This window comes from Passer domesticus, chromosome 18 (genome assembly GCF_036417665.1).
Source record: "Passer domesticus isolate bPasDom1 chromosome 18, bPasDom1.hap1, whole genome shotgun sequence".
In the NCBI taxonomy this organism is placed as follows: Eukaryota; Metazoa; Chordata; class Aves; order Passeriformes; family Passeridae; genus Passer; species Passer domesticus.
The window spans coordinates 13,124,185-13,148,470 of record NC_087491.1 but is presented as its reverse complement, the minus strand read 5'-3'; the positions used below and the strand labels follow the sequence as shown (position 1 = coordinate 13,148,470).

At 37.4% G+C, this 24,286-nt stretch overlaps 1 protein-coding gene across 5 annotated transcripts in view; it reads right to left on the bottom strand.

The window, feature by feature from the left end:
• Positions 1-24,286, bottom strand: part of RALGPS1 (Ral GEF with PH domain and SH3 binding motif 1) — a 64,991-nt gene that overhangs the window by 8,452 nt on the left and 32,253 nt on the right. For all 5 annotated transcript variants that reach the window (XR_010349170.1, XM_064394154.1, XM_064394155.1 and 2 more), the window contains 5 exons: positions 21,861-21,998; positions 21,033-21,126; positions 12,429-12,496; positions 799-925; positions 91-242 (listed from right to left, as the gene is read on the bottom strand). Coding sequence is in view for 4 of the 5 variants with exons in the window: in XM_064394154.1 (XP_064250224.1) it covers positions 91-242; positions 799-925; positions 12,429-12,496; positions 21,033-21,126; positions 21,861-21,998 (579 nt within the window). In the remaining variant the exon portion in view is untranslated. The remainder of the gene's footprint in view (positions 1-90; positions 243-798; positions 926-12,428; positions 12,497-21,032; positions 21,127-21,860; positions 21,999-24,286) is intronic.

Genomic DNA, 24,286 nt, shown 5'->3' with positions numbered 1-24,286 from the left:
AATAATCCTCCTAACTCTCTGCTTTCAGACAGTGAGTCTGCAGCGTCCTGGGGACAGGAGCGCGGCTGTCACTCCCCAGGCACACGGTACCTATGGAGAGGCCGTTGGCAAGGCGCGTGCCGGGTGTGTGGCCGCGCACGGGGCTGTGACACTCCAGGACACTGTCATCCAGCAGGTGCCGCGGCCGCTCCGTCGGGAAGGTGGCGCTTTTGCTCTCCACGACGCTCAACTGACACATCATACTGGAACATGGAAGAAGAGAAAAGCATGAAAGCCCTCTTATGTCATCTAACAGCAACCCTAGGCTCACATTATTTCCACTCAGCCTCTGCCTCATCAGCAGGTTATTAAGGAGCAGGCAATTATACGCTACCATGTACTGTACATATGCTCCTTTACTACCAAAATGAGTTTCAGATTTTACTTCTCTTTGTCAGTAACAATTACTAAATTTCTGCAGCTGGGAAGTTGTAAATGTTTTAACTCCTCCATATAAAACCTGAACATCCTTGGTGGCAGCAAAAGCAGAAACCAAGAAAAAGGAGACATACCAGGAATCCACAGACCAAAGTGGATAAGCAGCTTTCAAGTATTGCCAGTGCCTGGCACTAGCAGAGAATAGAGTCAGCAAAACTAACAAAAGTGTAAAGAGAAAACCTAGAGAATACATAGTAGAGCCTGAAACATTTTTGCAATACAAGAATTTGAAAGGACAAATACTAGTACGTTCTCTGCTGCTATCTTAAATTTTTGTGACACACGTAACTGCCTGAGCATAAGACAGCTGAGATTACACACTTGTTTCCTAAGCTGTGACTCTTCCGGTGCCTTGGTACAGGAGGTGTAGGTAGACTTGCTGCTACTGAGGCATCAGGACATGTGGGTCTCCTGCTGAATTTCATAACTGCTGATATATCAGACGGACCTAAAAGACAGAGATATTTAATACTAGACTGATGCAAATTCCAGAAATTTCATTAGCTGGTGTGTTTAGGAACTGATTAAAATTAATTTTTACAGATAACCAAAAGGCACCATTTCTGAAGCACTGTTTCTTGCCCATTAGGGTTACACCATCCATTTTTGTTATAAATTCATCTCCATAATCTTGAACTCCCTGGAGTAATTTTTTAAAAAGTTTTGCTCATACTTTTAACAATGAACTACAAAATCTCTCAGTATCCTTACAACAGCTGGATGTGCCAAAGCATAATATGCAGAGCCATAAAGTCAGTTTGTACTTCAAGTGTGAACAGGAATGTTCACGTGTGTTTTGAATTTTGTTCACAACTTCATGTTGTGAATAAACTGTAAACAATCTTCTCATGCTGACTCACAGCTTGAGCATGTAAGAAAAACCAAGGGCTCTTCATATACCTAATGGACAGACAGATGTATTACTTCTTAAACATCTATGAACTCTAGAGATGTCTCACTGCAATCATTCTTCCTCTCAATTTAGAGAATTTATGAGGCCTCACATGAAACATGGACAAGCTGGTTTTGTTCCAGCTCCTTGATGCTGTTCACGAAAGGCAGGCAGTGACCTTTGTAATACAGTGGAAAACATGGACTATCATCATCTTTAGTAAATGCCAGGCTCTTCTTGGCTTCACAGCAAACAGTTGAGATTTCACTTTTAAACACTTAGTTATGGCATTGGTGTTTGTGATGAAAGTGGGAACAGTGGTCATGAATCTGCCCCATATCTTTCTCCTTGGGACAGTCCAGGTACTAGCAGAACAGATTTTCCTCTACATTACAAAAAATCACTTCTTGGAGGTTCCAGCAACCTCAGCTTAGTCAGCTTCTGGACTCTTACCAAAACCCACTCATTAAGAGGTTGACACAAGAAGAAACTTTGTGATGTGAAAAGCCATGTACAATCATCATCAGAATCTTTACAAAAGTGTCTGGAATCAAATAAGTAATAAACTGAAAGAACAAAAAAAAAAAACCCTCAAAACCAATCCAAAACACCAACATTCCGCGGCACAGTTTGACAACAGGATGTGAACATGAACTTTTAACAGAAACAGTTCTGAGAGACAAGACTTCCCAGGGAAGTGGTCATGGCACCAAGCCTGTCAGAGCACAAGGTGAGTCTGGTTATATCACAACACTCTTAGTGATATAATGTAGTTTTATGTAGCCCTGCCAGGAGCAGGAAGTTGGACTCAATGATCCTTACAGGTCTCTCCTTATTTGAGACATTCTATTTGTTATACAGGCTGCTCCCTCTATCCTGACACACCCTGAAGGAAGGTATCAACTTCTGCCTTGAACTGGCGATTATGAGACACAAGAAGAAATAGGAGAAACAGTAATGAGTTTGTCTTCAAAAAGAGGACAAAAAAAAAAAAAAAAGAAAAAGGACAAAAAGTAAGAAGCAAAAAAACCCCAAATAAATGCAAGATGCTTTCCTGCCCATACTCACTCGGCAATATAGACTTAATCAAGTTGTAGGGAACATAGAAATTAATTCCAAATTATCTGTATTTTTATTTCGCCCTAGCCCAGACTCTGGAATCTCACTGTGAACTGGATTGTAACTAGGAAAAATTGCAAAGGGTTTTCCCTAGCAGTAAGGGGAAAGATTTAATCCACAGAGTATTCTGCACATTTGAGCAAACAGTTCATTATGTTGATTAATTAATAATGAAGGGAGCCCCAAGACAAGCAAAAAGACACAATTTCTTTTAGCAATACAGAGAGGAGGGACAAGTTTGTTAGAGGAACCTTCAGTAGTATTATTCATCACACCATCAATTTAGTAGGAGAACAAAGACAAAACAGTTTCTAAGCATGTTTTCTGCCTCATTCATATATACCATCAGGACAGCATTTTTCCCTGCCCACCTTTGTTACCAACACACAACTGCAAATCTGTGAAACACAACAGTCATAGCATCAGTCACTGGCATATGCAGCTTCAGAGAAGGTCTTATACATAATGGCCACATGCAGTTTAAAAAAATGCACTTTCAGTCATTACTTCATCCAGAGATTCACCTAAAGACACACATCTGGGATGTTGGAGAGGGCCCAGTACAACGTTCTTGCTGCACATGCAACTAAAATTTTGGTGCATTTGGGCTGTAACACAACACAGGAAGCTTCTTCCCTAAAACCAAAGCAGTTCATCTTCCATTTCTGCCATGGAGTTGAAGCACAAATTAGGACAGAAAAAGTATGATTATGAATGCAATTATGTGTTGCCTAGTTTAATGTAAAAACTGTATGGATTCCTGGATTTCAGACCTATGGATTAGGTCTGAAAAATCTTATCTGCTGCATTAGTATCAAGAATATACATTTCACTAAAGTCTTTTACCATGGATTTTCATTACAAATTCAAATGTATGCAGAGACAAAACAAATGCCTTCAGAATTTTCAGAAATTTTTACAAGTTCTTTAGTTCGAAAACCTCCAGTTCTTCTGATGGACTAGGTTCCCAAAAAGGAAGTTTGCTCTACATGCTCTCTTTGTAGTGCCTTTCCATCAGATATTTTTCAACTTGTGAACAGGAAAATACATAGGACTATTAAGATATTTATTACCTGCTAAGAAGTCTAAAATATATTGGAATTGAAACCCAGGATAAAAACAGTGGCAGCTAAAAAAGAATTTCCCTGAAAATTATGAGCATTTATCAGCAAGAGTTTAATCTGAAACTGAGCATAAACCTCAGTGTTAATATGCCTACTCTGAGGCTTGTCCCTTAATTTGTTGCAGGACTTGTTCATTTTTATATTGCTTCCTGCTGTGTCATTCAGGTGTTTCTGAGGCCAGTTCTCAATCTTGGTTTACATTAAGTTTTTTTCAAGTGGATGACATTAAGTTCTTTTAAGTTCACTGAATGCTACTGAAGTATTATTTTTAACAAGTTACTGAAACCACAGCCTGTGAAATAGTAGCAATCTTAAGGCATAGCCCTATAGGATTATCAGTATAGTTCAGTGCTTTTTCACATAGACATTGAACCACATGTAGAAACACCTGTTAAATTTTGTAAACATAATAGTTTAATGGTTAAGTTTCTCACTGGGGAGAATCAGGGACCTGAAAGCAGTTTGATTAATTGTGTTCCAAAGCATTGATATGCAACAAAACAAAAGCATGAGACTGCATAAAAATTACTTTATCAGAAAGAACAGCAAAATAACAAGTCCACTGCTGACACAATCAAGTTATTACAAAATCAAAGCTGGCTGGATTTGACTCCAGGTAGGTTCAAATGTTACTATCAAAACCACAAAGAGTAAGAGACATTATCTAGCAAGAAATCATAGTTTGATACTTTTCACTCTACGCTCCCTTTTTTTCTCTCTCTCTTTAGGGAGCATGGACTGAAATTTACTCTCATATGATTGCAACACGAAACTATCTAAAGATTGATCATTATAAAGATGATAATTACTTGATTGAAGCAAGAGCTTTTATTTCCTGAACAGCTTTAGAACAGAAGAAGTTTGATAAACTGTCACCCTCCCCCTGAAACAAATTATGTAGCATGTCTAAAAGGACTCCACATGTCAGATTATAATATAATAATAGGGAATATTATGAATAATATAAAAATAATATTAGGGATTAAAATTTCAGTTGACATAAAAATATTGCCAGGCTTAAGGTGTGACATGTCAAGGGTGACAGTTTGTGGAAATAGGTGTAAGAGTCTTACAACTTAAGACAACAGTCCAACTTGGCTTCCTTGCTATTATATATGGCAATCACAATTGCTTGCACCAGTCCTGTCAAAGAAGGAAATGGATCTGGGTTGACAGACCACTGGAACAGGCTGCCTAGAGAGAGCTTGTGGAGCTTCCTTCATTGGAGGCATTCCAGAGCCATCTGACACAATCCTGTGCCATGTGCTGTAGGATGACCCTACTTGAGCAGGGAGCCTGGACTAGATGACCCACTGTGGTCTCTTCCAACTATGCTGTGATTCTGCAACTTATTCAAATTCCTAGTCAGTGAAGATTCTGATGGCAGAAAACAAAATGCTTGTGGGATCAGATGAAAACAGAAATATCATCTGTGCTGGTATTATTATGGTTGGACTGACCATTTTCAACGCAGTTCTGCATTCTCCTCTTCTCCAAGGAGTGAAGGAAATCCATACAGTTTAGCTCTGTTAGCCCTGTGCTAAGGTAATAAGAACTTGAACTTGAACACCTTTACATAGTCTTTGTATCTGCTCTGCTGCCAAATGTCTATGAAGAAGAATGGGGAAGTTTATAGAGTTCTCCTCAGCTAGCTACACTTAGAAGCAAGAAATCTGGGGTACAGTGAGTGTCAGCATGAGTTATAAGGCATCGAGCAGATGACCTCATTTCTGTAAAGGAGTAAGAGACAAAGAGAGCCCATGTCAAGAAGGATGGCAAGAGGGCAAGCAGTGAGATACTGATGACAACTGCACAGACCAAAGGGATGTTTATGGACATACCAGACTGCTGAGCAATTAGCTGGGGAAGTTATGCTTGATACTGCTGATAACAAAATTCCAATACTTAAATTCATTTGGGATTGAGTTATTTCGCCCCTTTTTTCCAATAAGTGAAGTCATCTGCTACTGCTAAATCTTGTCTTTACTCTTCTGGCTCCACTCCTAGTGCATACTGTTACCATGATTGCTATTCTGTTATTTTGCCTTTCATGGAGACAAAGCACTCTTAGCAGGATTTTCCAGTCAGCTGGCATGAACAAGGGTTAGTTTGGTTTTCATTATTTCTCAGCATCATTTTCAAGATTATGCTGACATGCACAGGAATGATGTATAAAAATATTAAAATGTTATTAAAAATGTGTTTGCATTAGGGAACGTGAGACAACTTCATCAGAGCAAGTCAAATGCTGTTCAGAGATCTGTGGCAAGAACATTTGGAAAAGTTTACACATATCCCAAAGGATCTCACTGTTTTTTCCTTTGCATAATTTTTCCATGAATAATCCTTCAAATGTTATAAATGAATGTTACTTTTGCAATCCTTCAGTAAAACATGTGAACATTTACAGTCTCCAGAGCTTTTAAAAAAAGCAGCAGGGTGAGGGAGTTACAGTTCACAATTTTTCTCCACTAAAAAGCTATCAATAAACCAGTACTAGATATCCAAACTAAAAACTGAAAATGTATTGCATATTATATGATGAAGAACTGAGTGATTTTTCAGGAAAGTAGAACAGTCTCAACTATTCACTATTTTTTGGTGAGCAGTTAAGAAGTAAAACTTACCAGCTCTGTTTCTAAAAAATAAAGACATTCCAAACTACGACTCTCTAGTTAAATTTTTACTGGAAATTTTTACTACTCTGTTTCCATTGTAACCAGTATGTGATAATTAAAACTTTCAAAGAGAAAGACCTAGAAACACACAATAAATAACTTTAGATTAATTGTGTGCACAGAATCAAGAATGACAGAAAAAAATTACACCTAGAATGATGGCTATTATAAAAGAGCAGTTTTAATTTTCAGAGTATTGCTTTACAATTCAACAGAAGGTTACTAATGCATACAACATGTAAGAGACATTAGGTTATGGCTGCTTCTCAGACAAGAACAAACTAAAACCAAGAATCTGAGTTGTTGACTGCACTTCCCTGTGCTCCTCCAAGGTCCCTAAAAGCTGTCACACACACACACACACACGTACTTCTGATTGCACAGTAAGCACACTTGAGTGTATTTCCTTCAAATGCTTCCTGTATAGAAGTGATATTTTCAATTTTAACTGTCACTTTTATGGAATCACTAATTGTCAGCATTTGTGTTATTTATTCTGTACCAGTGGAATGCGCAAACCCCAGACTTACACTTCAGCAAAAATGCTGACGTTTTTGCAGTTGGATCTACAAGGCAGTATATGGGCTTGGGTGACATCAAGATTGGCAATGAAGACATAGACATTGTGGGAGTACAGCCGCAGGGAGACTAAAGTTTGAATTCAACCAAATACATTAACCAATCAGTCAAAACAAACAACAACAACAACAACAAAAACAAAAACAAAAACAAAAAAAAAACAAAAAAAACAAACACCAAGTTTTTACAGAAACTACTTCAGGTGACTGCTGTGAAAAAAAAGTCAAAACCAAAAGAACAAAACCAACTAAACCTCTAAAAAACAAGGCAGAAAAGCCCTTTGTCCTCTGGCTGGTCTATATTTGCAACATTCCTCAGGATAATAGCTTGGTAGTTAAAATAAGCATCAATGAACTAGGACATTAGACTTGTTTGGTAAGGAAGTCACAGAAAGTAATAGAAAGTGAGGAAGTTAAAAACTGAGCACAATCATTCTCTCCATGGAAAATTCATATTTGTTTTGACAGAATATTCTTCTGCAATTTTTGTGAAGCTTTGGTATGTTAAGAAAAAACCCACAGTACACTAATTCCAGCTGGATTTAGTGGCTGATAACGTGAATCCACAGATTTGTCTGGTACTGATTTGTTTCAAAAATACTCCAGTGAGTTGTAGAAGTTTTTCAGGAAAGTATCACAGACTAAGAGAATGTAAACCAAAGAGTAAAGTTTTCTGGACAGTCTGTAAATTTATATGAAGAAAACTTAGTTCTTCCATTTCTACCCTAAGTCCTGTGTAAGAAAAGCAGACATGGTGCACATGAAGCAATGACCAAGAACTTTCACAAGGATTAGACAATCCTCATTTCCACAGAATGACTGGCTGCTAAAGCACTTAGCACAAACTATTTATTAGTTGCCAAAGCAACCAGTAAAACAAATGGCAAAACTAAATGTCAAACTCAGTGTTTACATGGAAAATGATAGTGTGGGGGTTTTTTATTATAAAATGCTGTAACTGCTGCAGAGATATCACTAATGTAGTACAGTTAGTTCAGAGGGTTACAAATGTGCAAACATCCCCAGTCTTTCCTCCTTCTGTTTCTAGATTTTCAATTCCTATATATCACATATTCTACATCCAATAATTGATCTCTTCTAATTAATTAAAATATATACTCTAAGTTTGTTATGAGCTAGCTCTCAAAGCTGAATGGACTTGGCAATATGGGTTGAATTTTACCCCAGTAACAAAGAAGTGAATATACCTGTTTCAGATTAATTATTCCACATTCCTGGTATGATGGTAACAGAAAACCTCTGGTCTAATTATTTTCCCCTCAAGAATTACACCAAGACCTACTTGGGGGAAAAAACAAAAAGGAAAAAAAAAACCAAAAGGAGAGGTGAAGGTCCATCTCTGACTACTGCATAACAAATCCCCCAAAATAAGGGCTACCCACAGCAGAGGCCTGTCTGCTGCTAAATTTTAATGCTAGGTGTTAATTTTAGTGAAAGGGTTAATTACAAATCACAGAATTGTTAAGACCAGTCTTTGAGTCACTTAGTATTAGATATAATTTTCTGGATATGGTAATTATTTTACCATTATTTTAACTTTTTATATTGTTTTTCAAGACAGAGCAAATATGCTATATTCCAGAGAACGAGTAACCACTTTGTATGTTCTGCTTAGCACTGCACCCTGAACTTTTCCAAATAACATGATGAGAAAGAGTATGCATAACAGAACATTTCTCTACTGAGCTACACTTGGTGTGCAAATTCTGAGGAACTTCAGTTGCTTAGAAGGGTTACATTTACCATATATTGCATTAAATCTTTTCCTTTGTTGTGGGAAAATTTATTGAGTTACACCTTCCAAAACAACCTAACAGCCATACCATAAATGACAAGCACCTTTCAGCTAACACTGCAGGAACAGAGATGTCTTTTACAGCTAATTCAACTAGAAACTGTGAACAGTTAGCATACTATAAGTCCTCCAGCTACATTCTCTCTCTCTCTCTCTCAAACCACAGCAAGGCAGAATGAACAGACGTAAGTTGCTGCCAAGGAAGTTGTGTGAATCACACGGTTCCCAAAAGCATTCAACTGAACTGCTTAAAGCTCCTTCTTAAATTATACTTGCGAGGGACAAGAATCTCTGCAGCATTATGGAAGACATTAAATCTTCCTGTGAAAGCACTATTCACAATTATATATGCATTTGGTAATTAAATGAGACCCTCTTAGCCACTAATATACAAAACATAGCTTGTTGTGAGACAGTCACTTTAATCAGATGCCTGCCTCCTGTTTGAATTTACTGGAAAACTAGTTGGCAAAAGAAGTGGAAAATGGACACATGGTTTTCTCCAGCACTTTGCAAATAGAAATGCTGCAGAACTTAACTGTTTTCATTGAGCCTCACACTCATAAAGATATTTCAAGGGGAAAAAAGAAACCCACAATGTCTCTGGCTACAGTAAACTGTTAATATTTTTTTGAAAGAGAGAAAACTGGGTAGAAGATAAATTCACAGTGCTGGCAAGTAAAATCCATTTCCGTCATCAATGCATGCAATTATATTTTAGAACACAAAGATGACACTAATTCCTGCACTTAATCCCATTATAGGCTTTGGAATTATTACCAATAACATTGAACTTTTTTGTGTCTCTGGAAACACATGCTGATCTCTAAGGAGGCAGCATGTCACAGGCAAAACTCAACTAGACTTATTGCTATTAGTAATGTATTAACCTTTGTACTATCAGGACAACTGAACTGATGACTGGCCTTATGAGCTAAGAACTTTTAACTTTAAATCACTATTATCAGACTCCCATGCCTTAAACCATTAACTAGAACATTAAACTACTGCCCAAAGTATTTTGAGATCATCTATTATCATTGTAGCTTACCTCCTGCAAAGGACTTACTTCTGGTATACAATGTCCAAAGTGGAATTAATTTCAAGGTGTAATTTGGATCCAAATAAAATTGAGAGCAATACCTGTAAATGTGCTATTTTTAATTCTCCATGTTCAAATATCTCATTACTAATATTTGAGTATTTTTGTCCAGAATTATTCAAAACTAACATATGGCAATACTCCTATTTATTAATGTTGTGAAATAAACAATAAATTATTGCCTTCATGCTTAGTTAGATTTCTATTTAAATTCATGCTAACTAATAAACCTTCTCCAGAAATAAAGTTTTCAGTAAAACTTATTTTCAGTAAAATGTACTGGATTCCATTTAGTAGCATTTTTCCAGCCACACAGGTGCATCTCACTGAAAAATTCCTGTGGGTATTACAAAATGCTGATGGCATTCATTGTCTAACTGGCAGTAAGTGAGAACTCTCTAGCTGAGCAAGAAATAAATACAGCAATCCACAAAAGGGTCAAGCTTTCGAAGGAAATACTAACAGAATAATGGAGCAATAGGAATGACTCAGCACTTGGTTTCTAGTCATCACATTGATTTTCACTCTGAGTAAAGCAACCTTACATAGCACTGAAGGGCACTGCAGATTCAGAAGGGAAAATTCACCCTAATACTACCAGATACTATAGGATGACATATTCAATGAAGTAGGTACTACTGAACATTGTCCCAATCATTTTTTGTGGACCCCAGCTGAGCTCACTGCAGTATCATGCTGTATGCCTTGCCTAGATCAGACAAGTTCAAAATTCTTGTTTCCAGCTTAGGAACTGTATTTTTAATTGCCTTCCATTAGAGTTCTAATAAGGTCTCAGCCATTGATTAAGACTTACAGAGTACTGGTGATGATCATATGCCATGCTGCTATGACTGAAATTGTATTCCTTAATCATACAAATGAAGTGCTTCAACATCAAAGTTCAAGAGTTGAACATGCAGATGTGAGTAATACAAAGTAAAAGCCAGAAAACAAAAAGAGTTTACTTCTCTGGTTTATATATGTAAGAAAGATGTAATCAAATGAGAGGCAATGACTTCGTTTCAAGTCTCTAGTATGAAAAATCAAATCCACACAAAAGCAGAAGAAAATGAGGCATGATGCAGTCAGTTGACTTTCATGGGCTGTCAGTACCCCCCATCCTTCCCAGGACAAGGTGAAGAAAATAAGATACAAAACCTTTGTGGGCTGAGATAAAGGCAAATTAATTTTAAAAAGCAACAACTGTGTGCAGAAGCAAAAGAAATCAAAAGAAAAATTTATCATCTACTTCCCATCAGCGGGCAATAAGAAGCTACGGCCTAACCCAAGCATTGTAGCACATGCTTAGGAAGATAAACACCTTAATAATAAATGCCTCACTCCCCCCTTTTTCTTAGCTTTTATTGATGAGTGTATCATATAATATAGAATATCTCTTTGGGCAGCTTAAATCAGCTGTCCTGGCTATGTACCCTCCCAACCTCTTGCCTGTCCCCAGCCCACTGGCCTTTTTGGCAGGGGGTTGGGTTTGGAGAGATAGCCTTAATGCAGTGGGCACTGCTTAGCAGAAGCCTGGTAACTTATCAACACCTTTCCAGACACAGATACAGAGAGCAACACTGTGATGGCTTCTGTGGGGAAGTAAACTTCCAAATGCATTTCTGTATGAAGAAAGTATTCATTACGAACTATTATTGAACTCATCTAATAACAAACCAAAATATCCTGTGAACTATTCCTTTATGCAGCAATTAATAATACTGAGCATTAAGCAGGGAAAGGAAAAGCACCTTCCTAAAGAAACTGAAGACCATGTCAAATGTTTTTCTGACTCTGGACATAGCAATCACAAAACAAGGACAAACAACAGGTTCCCTATAAACAACAGGTCATTTGACAGCAGCCAACACAAAGAGCTGGGAGGCAGAAGAAAAACACGTGGAATTTTTCCTTGTTTTATATTTATCATGTTCCTTTTTCTTTTTCTCAGTTACTGTGCCTTTCATTGGTGAGAAAAAAAGACAGTTTGAATGTCAATTAATGTCAGATGTGGTCTGGTCTCCTTGGGGTTTTTACATTCACACACGTTTCACATAATGAGACAGAAAATTGGCCATTCAGGTTCAAGAGATTAAAACAGAACAGCTTTTGATATAATGGCTCATATAGCAGGAAGTACATTTCACATAGCCTGATGTTTGTTTAGTCTGGTCATAGCAATAAACAGCAGATTAGCATTTGTCAACTTATGGATGGTACTCTAGTTTTCCCGATATTGCTAGAAGCTACTGTTGCTACAAATCTTTTGTCCTCTTGCTGTCCACAATGAAATTGTCTCAAATGTATGTGATCACACAGAAACCTGAAGGAAGAATTTCCTGTGCTATTCACTGAATTGTTTTTTTTTTTTTTAAATGCTGCAAGAGGGCTCTTTTTCTTCACTTATTAAATAATGATGAAAACACAAGCATTGTAAAAAAATCCCATAATCTGACACCTGTTCTAACACTAGCAAACACTCTGTGACGTCCCTTGAACTGGAACTGCTTTTATACAAGTCAGCAATCTTTCTTGTTGATTCATGCTACTGATGTACCTCTGGGTTTTCCCATATACTACAGTAGAGGATTTCTGTAATTAAAATTATTTCCTTACTCAAATTTTCAAATGATGTTTTATACCTGCAAGATCTTCTTTGGAGGAAACCAGTCGAGGAGAGCTGTTACCTGGCTCAATTCTTAAAGATAATCTGGAAAAACAAGTTTTTAGAGAAATTAACAAAAAAAAAATTCTCAATAAAAGTTGAAAGAAATTGAAGAAGTAATTATTTTGGCAGTGCTAACTAAGAATTTTACTTTCTTGGAAGTGTAGTTATTTATTCTATGATGTAACAAAACAATTATTTTTTTGAAGTAAATCACTACCTGTCAGAACCAAGAAAGAAACTCTGAGGGAAGTCTATGAAAGCAGAAAGAGAAATCATTATTTAATCCTCCCTCTCAATTCAAAAACGTAATCCAGTCTTTTGCCTTGGGAAAAAAAAACCAAAAAACTAAAAAAGTTAATAATTTAGATATAAACCTAACATTTTATTCCCTCTAAACATGAAAGCAAATTTATGTTACCATGTCAAAATGTGCACACAGAAATAGCTATTTTGTTACTGTGATTTATAGAAAAGAAGCTTAATAGGGCAAAGTGACCAACACTTAATGATAAAGAAAGTAATTAGAAGAAAGTATTATATGCCACGCTGCCTCACTCCATGTGTTTTATTATGTACTCACTCTTGTGCTCTCAGCACTCCAACAATCTCAATGTCCCAATGCACATCACTTCTGCAATTTCTCAAGTTTAGGCAGTCTTAACTTGACATTCATGGGTCCTTTGCTCTGTACCAGTCTAACAAAAAGGTATGAAGGACTACAATGTTAAGTAAATTTTAACGGAATAGGCATAAATCCAAAGGAAATAACTGCTGTCATTGCCCAGCAGTGAACACACACAAAAGCTGGAAAGTTTCCAGCTGCAGCACCCTGCTGTGCACCCCAAGGAAAGGCTTTCTAACTTCAGATAAAAACACGCAACAGGGTGGAGGGAGAAACCTATGACAGCATTTCAAAATATCACGTATGGCTCAGCCATCACCCTCCTTATTACTCTTTATCGGGAATACCTTTCAGTTCCTTCTCTACAGTATTCCAACATTGTCAATTACATTTTAGTGTGAAGTCAGTTAACAAAGCCACAGTTCTTTTCATGTTTTTGAATTTCTATTCTTCTGACAGTACTAGATTCTTTTCACTACTCAAAAGTAATGTATTTCAAGTAGGTAATGAATCATTCCTTTCCAGACTACTTTTCTTTCTGTCCACTTGATTTCTGCAACCAGGAAGCAGTAACATAACACTCCTAGAGAGTTACAACAATACAAGTCAGTGCATGATTCAAATGTTGATCACATGGGAATATGGAAAAAAGGCAAAATAATTGAGTTCTTAATGAAGATTTAAGGCAAGTGCATTCTTACACCTTCTTTAGTGACAAAAGCAAGCAGGATCAACTTCCATGCAACTACTTGCACTATACTATTTCTCTCTCTGTCTAAAATTATTCTTGTGAGGAAGAAAAGAGGAACACAACAGCAGGAACAAAAGCTTAATATATTTATGCTTTTAACAAGGTTTTAGGAAGAGCTATGCTATGATTACACCCCCTAGAAAGCACGCGTGTTGTGTTGCTGCACTTAGAAATTTACTAAGAGAGCAACAAATGAGTCTCCAGTGCTATCAAATGAGATTACATCACTCTCCACTGGTCATCTCCCCAGAATATGTGAGGTTAGATAATGCTGGTTATCTGTTTGGTTATGTTAAACTGTACTCTGAATCTTAGCCCTTTCTAAGTCTCTGACAGTTTGGATGTCAACTTCCATGATGCCAGAATTCTGCAATGTTTCCAGAAAAACTAGAATGCAATTTATCTACTTTCAACCACCCAAATTAAATTTTGCAATTCCTGTGACATTCCATTTTCCATGGAACAGCACAAGTTCCACACAAGCACACACATGCTCAGTGTTTCCCAAAGAGGACTCCTGGAGCCACTCTCTGTGGCCCCTGAGAGGCTTAGTGTGATACTTTCAATAGATCAGTGCATGGAGACCTGAAGCGCGTACCACCAACAAGCATCATCCATATCCTCACAGACCTAACGACATTCTCAGAGCTAAATGTTCAATGTCAATCACTAGCATTACTTTAAGTTAAAAACTACCTTGGTTCCAGCATGCCTAACAATCCACTCATAAGGCATAAAGACACTCTGTTTTGTGTTTGCCCCTGCGTATCATCAGAAATTCATCTCGGAAGTCACTATATTCATCCAGTATCACAGTATTGTTAGGATTTATTTTTTGTTTCAGGAAACCTTTTCAAAAAACAAATCTTTGTTTTACCATGGTAAGGAAGCCTAGTTTTAGTGCATGGTCTAAATGTCGACATATGAAATTCCAACATTCCAAATTTATACTGCAAGAGCTCAGCTAAGAGACACATCAGCATAAATCCTAGCTATCAGCCTCAGAAACTGCCCACAAGAAACTGAAACTTCAAAACTGAGGAGTTAGTATTAATAATCTAAGGTCAAACAAGAATTGAAAGTAAAATCTCTAGGAAAAAAATCAGCATAGGGATTCGCTGAATTAACAAATACCAACCCACCATTGGAAATTAAGACAAAGTTTCTACAGGAACAGGCACAGGAAGAGTATCTGAAGGCTTTGTTCTTGGATTGTAGCAAGATGGCTGAACAATTTCTGGTTGTTTAAGCCTGATACTCAAAATATTTTCTGGAACATGTTAGAGCAGGTATGCTCTGGAAAGTAAGATGGACAGAGTTCTATTTCAACCTAGTTTTAAATAACACTTTGCTCCTGGGCCATACAGCTCATTTTAGAGTAACCTTCCTAGCAAGCAGGAAAAGAGGAACCTAACATAATGCAGAAAATAAAACAGGGAGTCAGTCTTGAACATAGTTCTTTCTCATGGGAGTATGCTCTCCAGTACAGGATGGAACTACTGCTAGGACAGTACAGGCACTGTAACTCAATTTTTCTTGTATCAAGCAAGTGAATGAAGACAAAGAATAGTCTTTCACAGAAGTTTAGCTGCTCCATGAGGAGGCTGAACAAAACTTATTAATCTTTGGTGAAACAAGGATGATGTTAGTTGCACCAAAGCAGTGCAGTCCTCAAAGCTGTCCCTTAGGGCATTTCTGACCATTACTTGTGTACCAAACAAGATGGGTCTGGCAGATCTGGAACATTCTGGACTGCCAGTCTAGCGTTTAAACACTAGGTCCTGTGACAGTAGGTCAAGCAACAGTAGGTTGCTGGGACCTTCTGCTGGAAGGATACCGTCCCCAAGTATCCCCCAATTTTCTCCTGGAGAGGCTGCAGCCCATGGCTTGGACAAGTGGACTCTTCACTGGGAAACACCTGGTTGGATGACTGGGCCTAGAGAGTGGTGGGGAATGGTGCCACATCCAGTTGGGGCCAGTCCCTAATGGGGTTCCCCATGGCTCAGTCTTGGGCACGGTCCTATTTAATATCATTGTTGATGATCTGGACAAGAAGTTCGAGTGCACTCTTGGTAAGTTCATGGATGACAGTAAGCTGGGTGGGAGTGTTGATGTGTTGGAGGGTAGGAATGCTCTGCAGAAGGATCTGGACAGGCTGGACTGATGGGCTGAGATCAATGATGTGAGGTTCAACAAGATGAAATGCTAGTTCCTGCAATTCAGTTACAACAACCCCATGCATTGCTACAGGATGGGAAAGAGTGGCTGGAGAGTGCTCCAGGAGAAAGGGACCTAGGGATGCTGATCAACAACAGCTGAGCATAAGCTCATGTATGCCCAGGTGGGCAAGAAGGCCAATGGCATCCTGGCCTGTATCAAAAGTACTATGGCCAGCAGGTCTAGGGAAGTGATTGTCCCTCTGTACTGGTGAGGCCAAAACTTGAATCCTGGATTCAGCTCTGGGAACCTTGCTGCAGGAAAGACGTTGACGCACTGGAGCATGCCCAGAGAAGGGCAACAAAGCTGAGAAAGGACCTAAAAGGATAAGGCATTTGAGGAGCAGCTCATGGAGATGGTGCAGCCTAGCCTGGGTAAAAAGAGGCACGGGGGGACTTTCTCTGCAATTGCCTGACTGGAGGGTACAGCCAGCTGGGGAGTCAGCCTCTTCTCCCAGGCAACCAGCAACAGGTCAAGAAGCAATAGTCTCAAACTGTGCCAGGGGAGGTTCAGGACGGACATCAGGAAGAATTTCTCCACAGAACGGGTTGTCAGGCATTGGGAAAGGGCTGACCAGGCACGTAGTGAAATCATTATCCCTGGAACTGTTCAAGAAACAACTGAATGTGGCACTCAGTTTACCTAGTGTAGTTGACAAGGCGGTGATCAGTCAAAGGTTGAACTTGATGATCTTGGAGGTCTTTTCCAACCTTAGTGATTCCATGCTTCTGTGATTCTATTTTGTCTATAATAGTCCTGTGGAAGGGGGCAGTCAAACCACAATTACAGCTACTGAACCATATGGCCACTGGATCCCTATGAATCTCAGACTAACAGTGAAGGTTTTCTCCACCACACCTTTCACCACAATTCTTGGTGGAAAAGATCCAGAGAATATAGCTGCCTGGGAGGCTTACTGAAGACAAACTGCAACAAAGGTTCACTGCTGCAAGTACTAATTTAAGTACTAATACTTACTATTGCTGCAAGTACTAATTTAAGTACTAATACTTACTATAAGTACTAAGCACCTGGCATTTAATACTTGTTCCCTTAGGACTGGAACTAACACAGTACAGCTAGGACTTCTATAGCACCATCATTGCTAGGAACCAGTATAGCCTTTTAATTGCCGATCAGTTTCTCTTGAATGTTTTCCCATAGCATCTTGCCTATCTGAACCTAAATTTGAACTGATTTTTCTGTAAGTCATCTTATTACAATATTGCCTAATATGCACTGAAGAACCAAACCCCCGTCCACACTGATAATAGTATAATACAAATAACAGTCTTCACACTGGTTCCACTCAAAAAACAACTGTGAGAATACAAGGCCTGACCTAACGATGTCAAAAGGTCAGGAAAAAATTTATAGGAATGGCTGCAAGGTATGTCTGGTTAGGAGAGGATGTAGCATTGTGCCACAATGCTACATACTGTTAAAACTGAGCAGCTTCTGCAGAAAACAGTATTTGGGCTGACCAAGAAAGATCTGTTATTTTTAGGATATGACATCATTGTCAGGGGTTTTCTGGAGCATTCCTACTTGCTGACAAGCACAAACCTAAAGGAAGCAATTGGACTGGCACAAAAAAATTGTAGAGAAAAGCTTTGTTTATATAAAGTGGCTGCCATATTTTCCTTTCCAGTGTAATTGAGGTTCTCATTTGGCAAAACACGTGCTGGGATTCTGCCAATACATTTTAGGACAACTATCTAAGCGTCTCTCCCTGACAGCCTGGTACTGAGATAGTTCTGTTCTTCATGCCAAAGGTGACACACACTTCTCTGCAGAGAGCACTAATGCTGTCCCTGGCTCAAAAAGAGCAGTCACTGCAAAGAAAAAGACAGAAGAGATTCTTACCCACTCTAAAAACTTAGTACTCCCTGCATTTTTAAAGCTTACAGTTTCCTCTGGCAGGAGACCCAAAAATGCTATGAAACTAAAGGGAAACTAAGAGGAAAATGTGAAATCACTCAAAACAAAATCCAAAAACTTCTTACCCAGTGTAAAAATGGAAGAGGAAGGAGAGTTTTCTTTAAGGGTAGATCTGACAAGTTTTGATGAATTAATTAAATTAAATATTTTAAAAATTAAAGTTTTATTCTGAAAAAAGATCAAAGTTCTCCAATGTATATAAGCTGTAGCAAATTTCCTGTGGTAAGAATCAAATCTTTCCCTCTTTTCAATACCTTTTGTGACTTTAGTCCAGTTTTTCCTTGCCACAGTGGAAGCCTGGCAAGAAAACCACTAAACTTGATTGAATTAATCTCACAAATAACTAAATTTTTTTTAAAGGATTAAATTATCTTTAAGATATATCAAATACCTTCAAGCCTTATTAGTAAGGTTGCTACTAAAGTTACAATAATATTCAAATTTAAAATGGAATTACTTCTAGTTTTTACAAATATTATATTATGGTATCATATGTTTGTGGAAAACACTTGTTTAATTAATTTTTTTCTGAAATAGTACAGGTCATGAAAGCTGTTGTATACATGGTGTTAACACTGTTGCACCATCAGGAAACTCCATCTAAAAATCAATTGAACAATATGAAGTTTCTTTAATCCAATCCAGGGGTTGTAAAGCCTCTCCTAACTACAGTTCTTCACCTTTACTAATGACTGCTTAGTTTAATTTTTCTGTCTTCACAACTTTAACGAAGTACAGAAGCATGTGTGAAATTAGTAAGAATTTACACATTCTACCATAGTACTCTGGCAGGAATTCTCATTCTGTGGAGCAGATACATTTTGCTATCAGAACAATAAACACTTTCTTTTTTTTTCCAAATTATTTTCCTAGAGAAAAATCACTATTCTTAGTTTCTGTGGTCAACCAGACACAAAAGCAGAAACATCTCAAATCATCACCAAGCACAAGCTTTTGAAGTGAATGACCCAATGCTCTTTCAGCTTCTTTTTGAAGTGAATGACCCAGTGCCCAGCTTCGTTTGCAGAAGTTTAGCCTAAGCAAGGGGACAAATTTTAGACATTTTATCTCTATTTGAAATATGATAATACTGATAATACTTTGAGAAGTTCCAAAAGAACACCTTATCTGAATGCTTTTACTTTTAGAACTGTTCTCTCAGGGAAAGCAAAGTTCCACACAAATTAATCACAAGAATTCCTATCAGATCTGGTCAAGGTATAGTCCTGCATGCGCTGTGGCTGGAGCCAGAGCTCAGAGGAACAGCTGGAGTTACCACCAACTGCAGCTCTATTCAAAATTGAAAATACAAACTGTCTGAATCATGCTATGCTAAAACATGGGTTGTTTTGTCTCTGTTATGATGACACCTTTTCTTCCATCTCAGTAGGAGGTTGCATCTGTATGCCAGCAGCGTCAGCAGTAATTGCAGCAAAATGTACATGGTTGGTGTAAGTCACTCTTCACATGCATGTGTACATGACTCCACACAGTAATGCAGTCTTCTGATTACTGAATATGCTCTTCTCTTCTCACAAACACTAAATGGTAGCCTTCACTTCATTAACTGATCAGGTTTCAACTTAAAATTATTTTATTATTTGTCTCACTACTCCAAATAAGAAGAGGTTCCAGAATTCCATTACTCTGATAGTTACAAACCACATTTCAACATTTAGCTTCTACAAATTTTCTATGCGTTTTATCTTTGTGATATCATTACAATTTCATTTAAATTTCTTTCTGGCCTCTCCATTTTCTTCCAGCTGTGTTTATACATAGTGATTCCCTTACCTAAGCTTCTTGTTTCCCAGGTTAAGGCCCAATCTAGTTCTTTACATCTAGGATTAGAAGATACATTTTATTCATCTGATTGCACCATAATTTACTTAAACTCTCAAGCATGCAAGCATAGATGGCCAGAACTGCACACATGCTCCATGTAAGCTCTCACCAGCTCCTTCTGAAGTAGTATAAACAACTCTAATTTTTAACAGAAACACTATATTTGATAAGCAATAGGGATGAATACTTTCATGGCTGTAGCTCACTCGTGATAGCTTTCTACAGATCAACACCGTAAACTAATGTTAGAATAATTACATAACATTCTGGGGTTGGTGGCACTATCATTTTAGTAATCAAATTCATTATTTGTGATATCCAAACCACATTCTATTTCAATGAACCCTTCCATCACTGTTTTATTAGCACACAGTCTAAGTACACATAAATTCTGAGAGAAAATTCTTAAATTAAGTATTTCACAAAACTGGTAGCAAGACTGGTTTTAAGAAAGTTCATTACCAACCCTGCTCTCTAAAACATATGCTAAAATATTTTATACTAGCATTGTATGATTGAACATATGTTTGCTTTGAATACTTCAAATTCTGCTCACCTAATTAGTTCCTCTATTTGTCAATAGCTAATTGTATAGCATTGCAACTAGCTTGGTTGAGCTATTTAAAACCTTCGTTCCTTAGCCTATGACTTAATTTGCTAGCTCTCTCAGAATTACTGGCCAGGGATTATCACTTCTTTTAACTAGAGTACATTCACATATTGACTAATGTGCTCTGCTTCAAACCTCTGTGTGGGTTAACTCTTCTCCAGGTCTTTTGTAAATATTGTTTTAATACACTTAAACCCCCAAAACTTAAACCCCCAAATCATAAGTATTAACTTATTAAAACTAATAACTTGAAATTGGTATATATTCTCAATGTATTATTCATAATACTATAGAGTCAATGCTGGACATCTGGGAGATTAGTGTTACTGAACAAAATTCTCAGAACACAATCATCATGTGATAGAATAAAGACTAGATTTTCATCTACTCTAAACTGTTACTTTTCACTAGTGTATTTCACTTTGTAAATTTGCTTACAGTCAAAGAAAGACAGTCATTCTGGATTTTACATAGCAAAAACACCCTAAAACATCTTCAGCCAAGAGCTTTTTGCTCAGCTCTTAATAAAACTAAGGACTAAGTAATCTTTCTGTTACATTTCCCAATGCCTGAAGTAAACAGCAGTACTTACTTGTAATTGTCATCTTCTACAAACTTCTGAAGTTCTTCAATGTAACGGACAGACTTCAAATACTTTTGTACATGGGGAAGTGTTGTGAGATGATCTGTGGAGTGTTCAAACAAACAAACAAAATGTCAACCAAAATTATAATTTTTTCAGGTTTTTTTTTCTGGTTCTTATGATACCTTTATGGAAACAGAATTTGAACCTCCCTAAAAAATAAACTGGGCAGAAATATTACTCTGACTCTAAAAAGGTGTTAAAGACTTGACTGAGCAAAAGTGATGCTCTCAGTTGTTAAAGAAAACACAGATGCATTTCATCATCATGAAACCTGGTGGATTTTATTAGGTGCTATCTTACAGGTGGAAAAAAATTATCTGCTGCAAAACTGCTTGAACTTTTCGTTCATTGTTCTGGGGAAAATCAAAGCCTGTAGCTATAGGTATTAGTGGTTCTCATATGTCCAAGAACTGAAGAGACTTAAAAGTTATTAAATAGCTAATTAAGAATTACAATATCAGGAATGAAAGACACTAAGTTCAGAATGACAGAAAAACCTCTTGACACATGGTGCATGGACAGGAACATGCCTTTTAGTACCTAACAGGTAACAGGAAACTCTACACAACCTCTGTTATAGCTCTTACAATTTCAAATGCTTATTTGCCCAATTTACTGGTAAGACTGAAGCTACACAGAAGTGGAAGCTACATCACTTACTAGTGTTCAACTCTACCAACATTTGCCTCTTGTGTTCTCTCAAAATCTGCTTCCACAATTTCACACTAAAGAAATTTTAGTTAAGGCTTGATAGGCATAACAAAATTTACCAACCATAGTTGCAGGATACTTGCAGATCAGCTATTATTCGGAGAATATTGTTCATTTGATTGGATCTTTGTTCATTCTCCATTATGCTGTCTGAAGCAGGATATGCAGAATCTATGTAGATTAAATCCAAGAGATAAATTCCTGAAACAAACAAATCAATCAACCAATTGATCTAGTGTTTTCAAACAGAAACAGTTGCAATTTTTAATGAATATAGCAGCCAGAAGCTGTTTATCCACCCTGTGCTCTGTAAAATTAAGTTTTATGATTTTTATTTTAATCTTGGCAGTGATGTTTTAAACTGTTCTATATATATGATGTGATAGTAGGCATAGATAAGAATCAGTTCATTTTGCACAGAGGAATGACAAAATTATTCCCTTCAGCAAAAGACTTCAAGACCCGTTTCTCAAAGGAAAGCCTCAGGGCTGCCCCATGCCAAAGCAAACACACAGCACTAGCTTTTCAAACTTTGGCTCACATTTGTGCTACTGTGCACTGAAAAAAACTAGGATGTGAGGCCACCGGGATATTTTCCAGAGGGTGAGCTCATGGGCAGCTTCTTCCACAGGCAAGTATCATTTTCCACTGATACTCACTTTTCTCCATTGTCACCAGAACTAATTTTTCAGCTGGATATTGTATGCAGACAACAGTGTTCACTAGTTTATGGTCCCATGGAAGTAATAACACATGCTGAGGAAAAGCACAGCCAAATAATCCAGGACTACATTTATTAATGAAAATCACTCTGTGTAAAGGGGACAAATAATTTTTACGTTGGTAAAAAAAACCCAGACCTGTAATACCAAGCTTTTAATCTTCTACTGGAGAATTCAAACAAAGAAGCAATATTAGTAACAGTTTAAAGACAGGAAAACATTAATACGGCAAAAAAGTGAACTTCAAATGTAGCAGTCAATGCCACCCGGTTAGCACACTTTGAATCCTCCATCCACCAGACAACAATTTCCAAGGCTAAATTTTACTGAAAAAAATATTTATGGAGAACTGCAGTGTCCAGCAGCATGCAAACCTAGGTCTGTATACTTGTGTCTTGATTTACAGTTAAGCTTCTCCTATTATTTTCTTTATTCAATACTCAAGGCTTCTGAGAAAGTAGCACTGAGGCAGATAATAAATAAGCATACTTTGGAGTTGATGGGTACTAACAAAAAGATCCCAATAAAAATACTCCCAAGCCCTTGAAAAATCAGTGACTATTCAGCTTCACTCAGTTCTGAAGAACCTGAATTGGAGAATGTAAGCTTTAAAATGTTCATGAACAACTATGGTGCGCAGTTTTTTCCTCGTTATGAAAGACTGACATAACATGCTATGAAAGACAAAACACTTTCAGTCAAGTAAACCACATGTACAAATTTATACTAATGAGAAAAGCTGAGCAGGTATTACTTTAAATAGCAGTAACAGAAACAAAGAGAAATTGGTTTTTTTTAAGGCATTTTCCTGCAAATTAAAAAGTTTTCTGTTCTGCCACAGATTTCTTTTACCTGAGCAGCACTATTTATTCTTAACAATTCAGAATTTGGGGGGTTTATGACAATTTGAAGGCATTAGGTGTAATCCAAAACTTACAGCACCTAAAATTGTTTCACAAATATACACTGTTGCAAAACTGATCATAAAAAACATATGTGCAGATAAAGACTGAAAACCTGCATAATTATCAAATGATTATAAAACTGTACTGAAAGATAGTCAGGCTACACACAACCAAAAATTAGGTGGTTAAACCACACCACTACTGCATACTTGATGTATACTTTCATGCATAGTGCTCTGTTAAGGGTCTGCCCAATTCTGCAAGTGCAAGTAAGCTAGGAAACAGCCAATGTATGATATTTTTGTCAGTCAGACATTCCCTACTTTGCAACAAAAAATAATTAGCTGATAGAGAAGTATTTCACACAAACCTGAGGACTCCAATGTATTATTCTTAGGTAACATTTTGATCAAGTATAATTAAACCATTACAGTTATTTGGTAAATTGTACTATTACTGTGAAAACCACAAACACATGCTGTAAAAGGAGGTAAAAAAAAAGTTAAATGTTTTAATGAACAATTTAGTTCCCTACTTACAATCATGTACACTTCTAAAGATATTCACAGCCCCTGAATGCACATATGCTGCTGTGTAACACAGATGTCTGGGCATAGAGCATTCCTCCAGTACAGGAAGCAGAGTCTGCAAGACACGCAGTAGCTGGCACACATAACAGAAGAGAATCTTTGGAAAGTAATTATTTTCCATTTTTGCTCCTCACAAATTGAATAGTGACACTGGTGTGACTGGAGGGCCAGAAGAGACAAGGATGTATATCCAATTTGTACTCAACTGTATTTATGAAAGCATTTTCCTACATACAGTAGTGTGGTTGTATCGCACTAAACAGAGCAGAGGA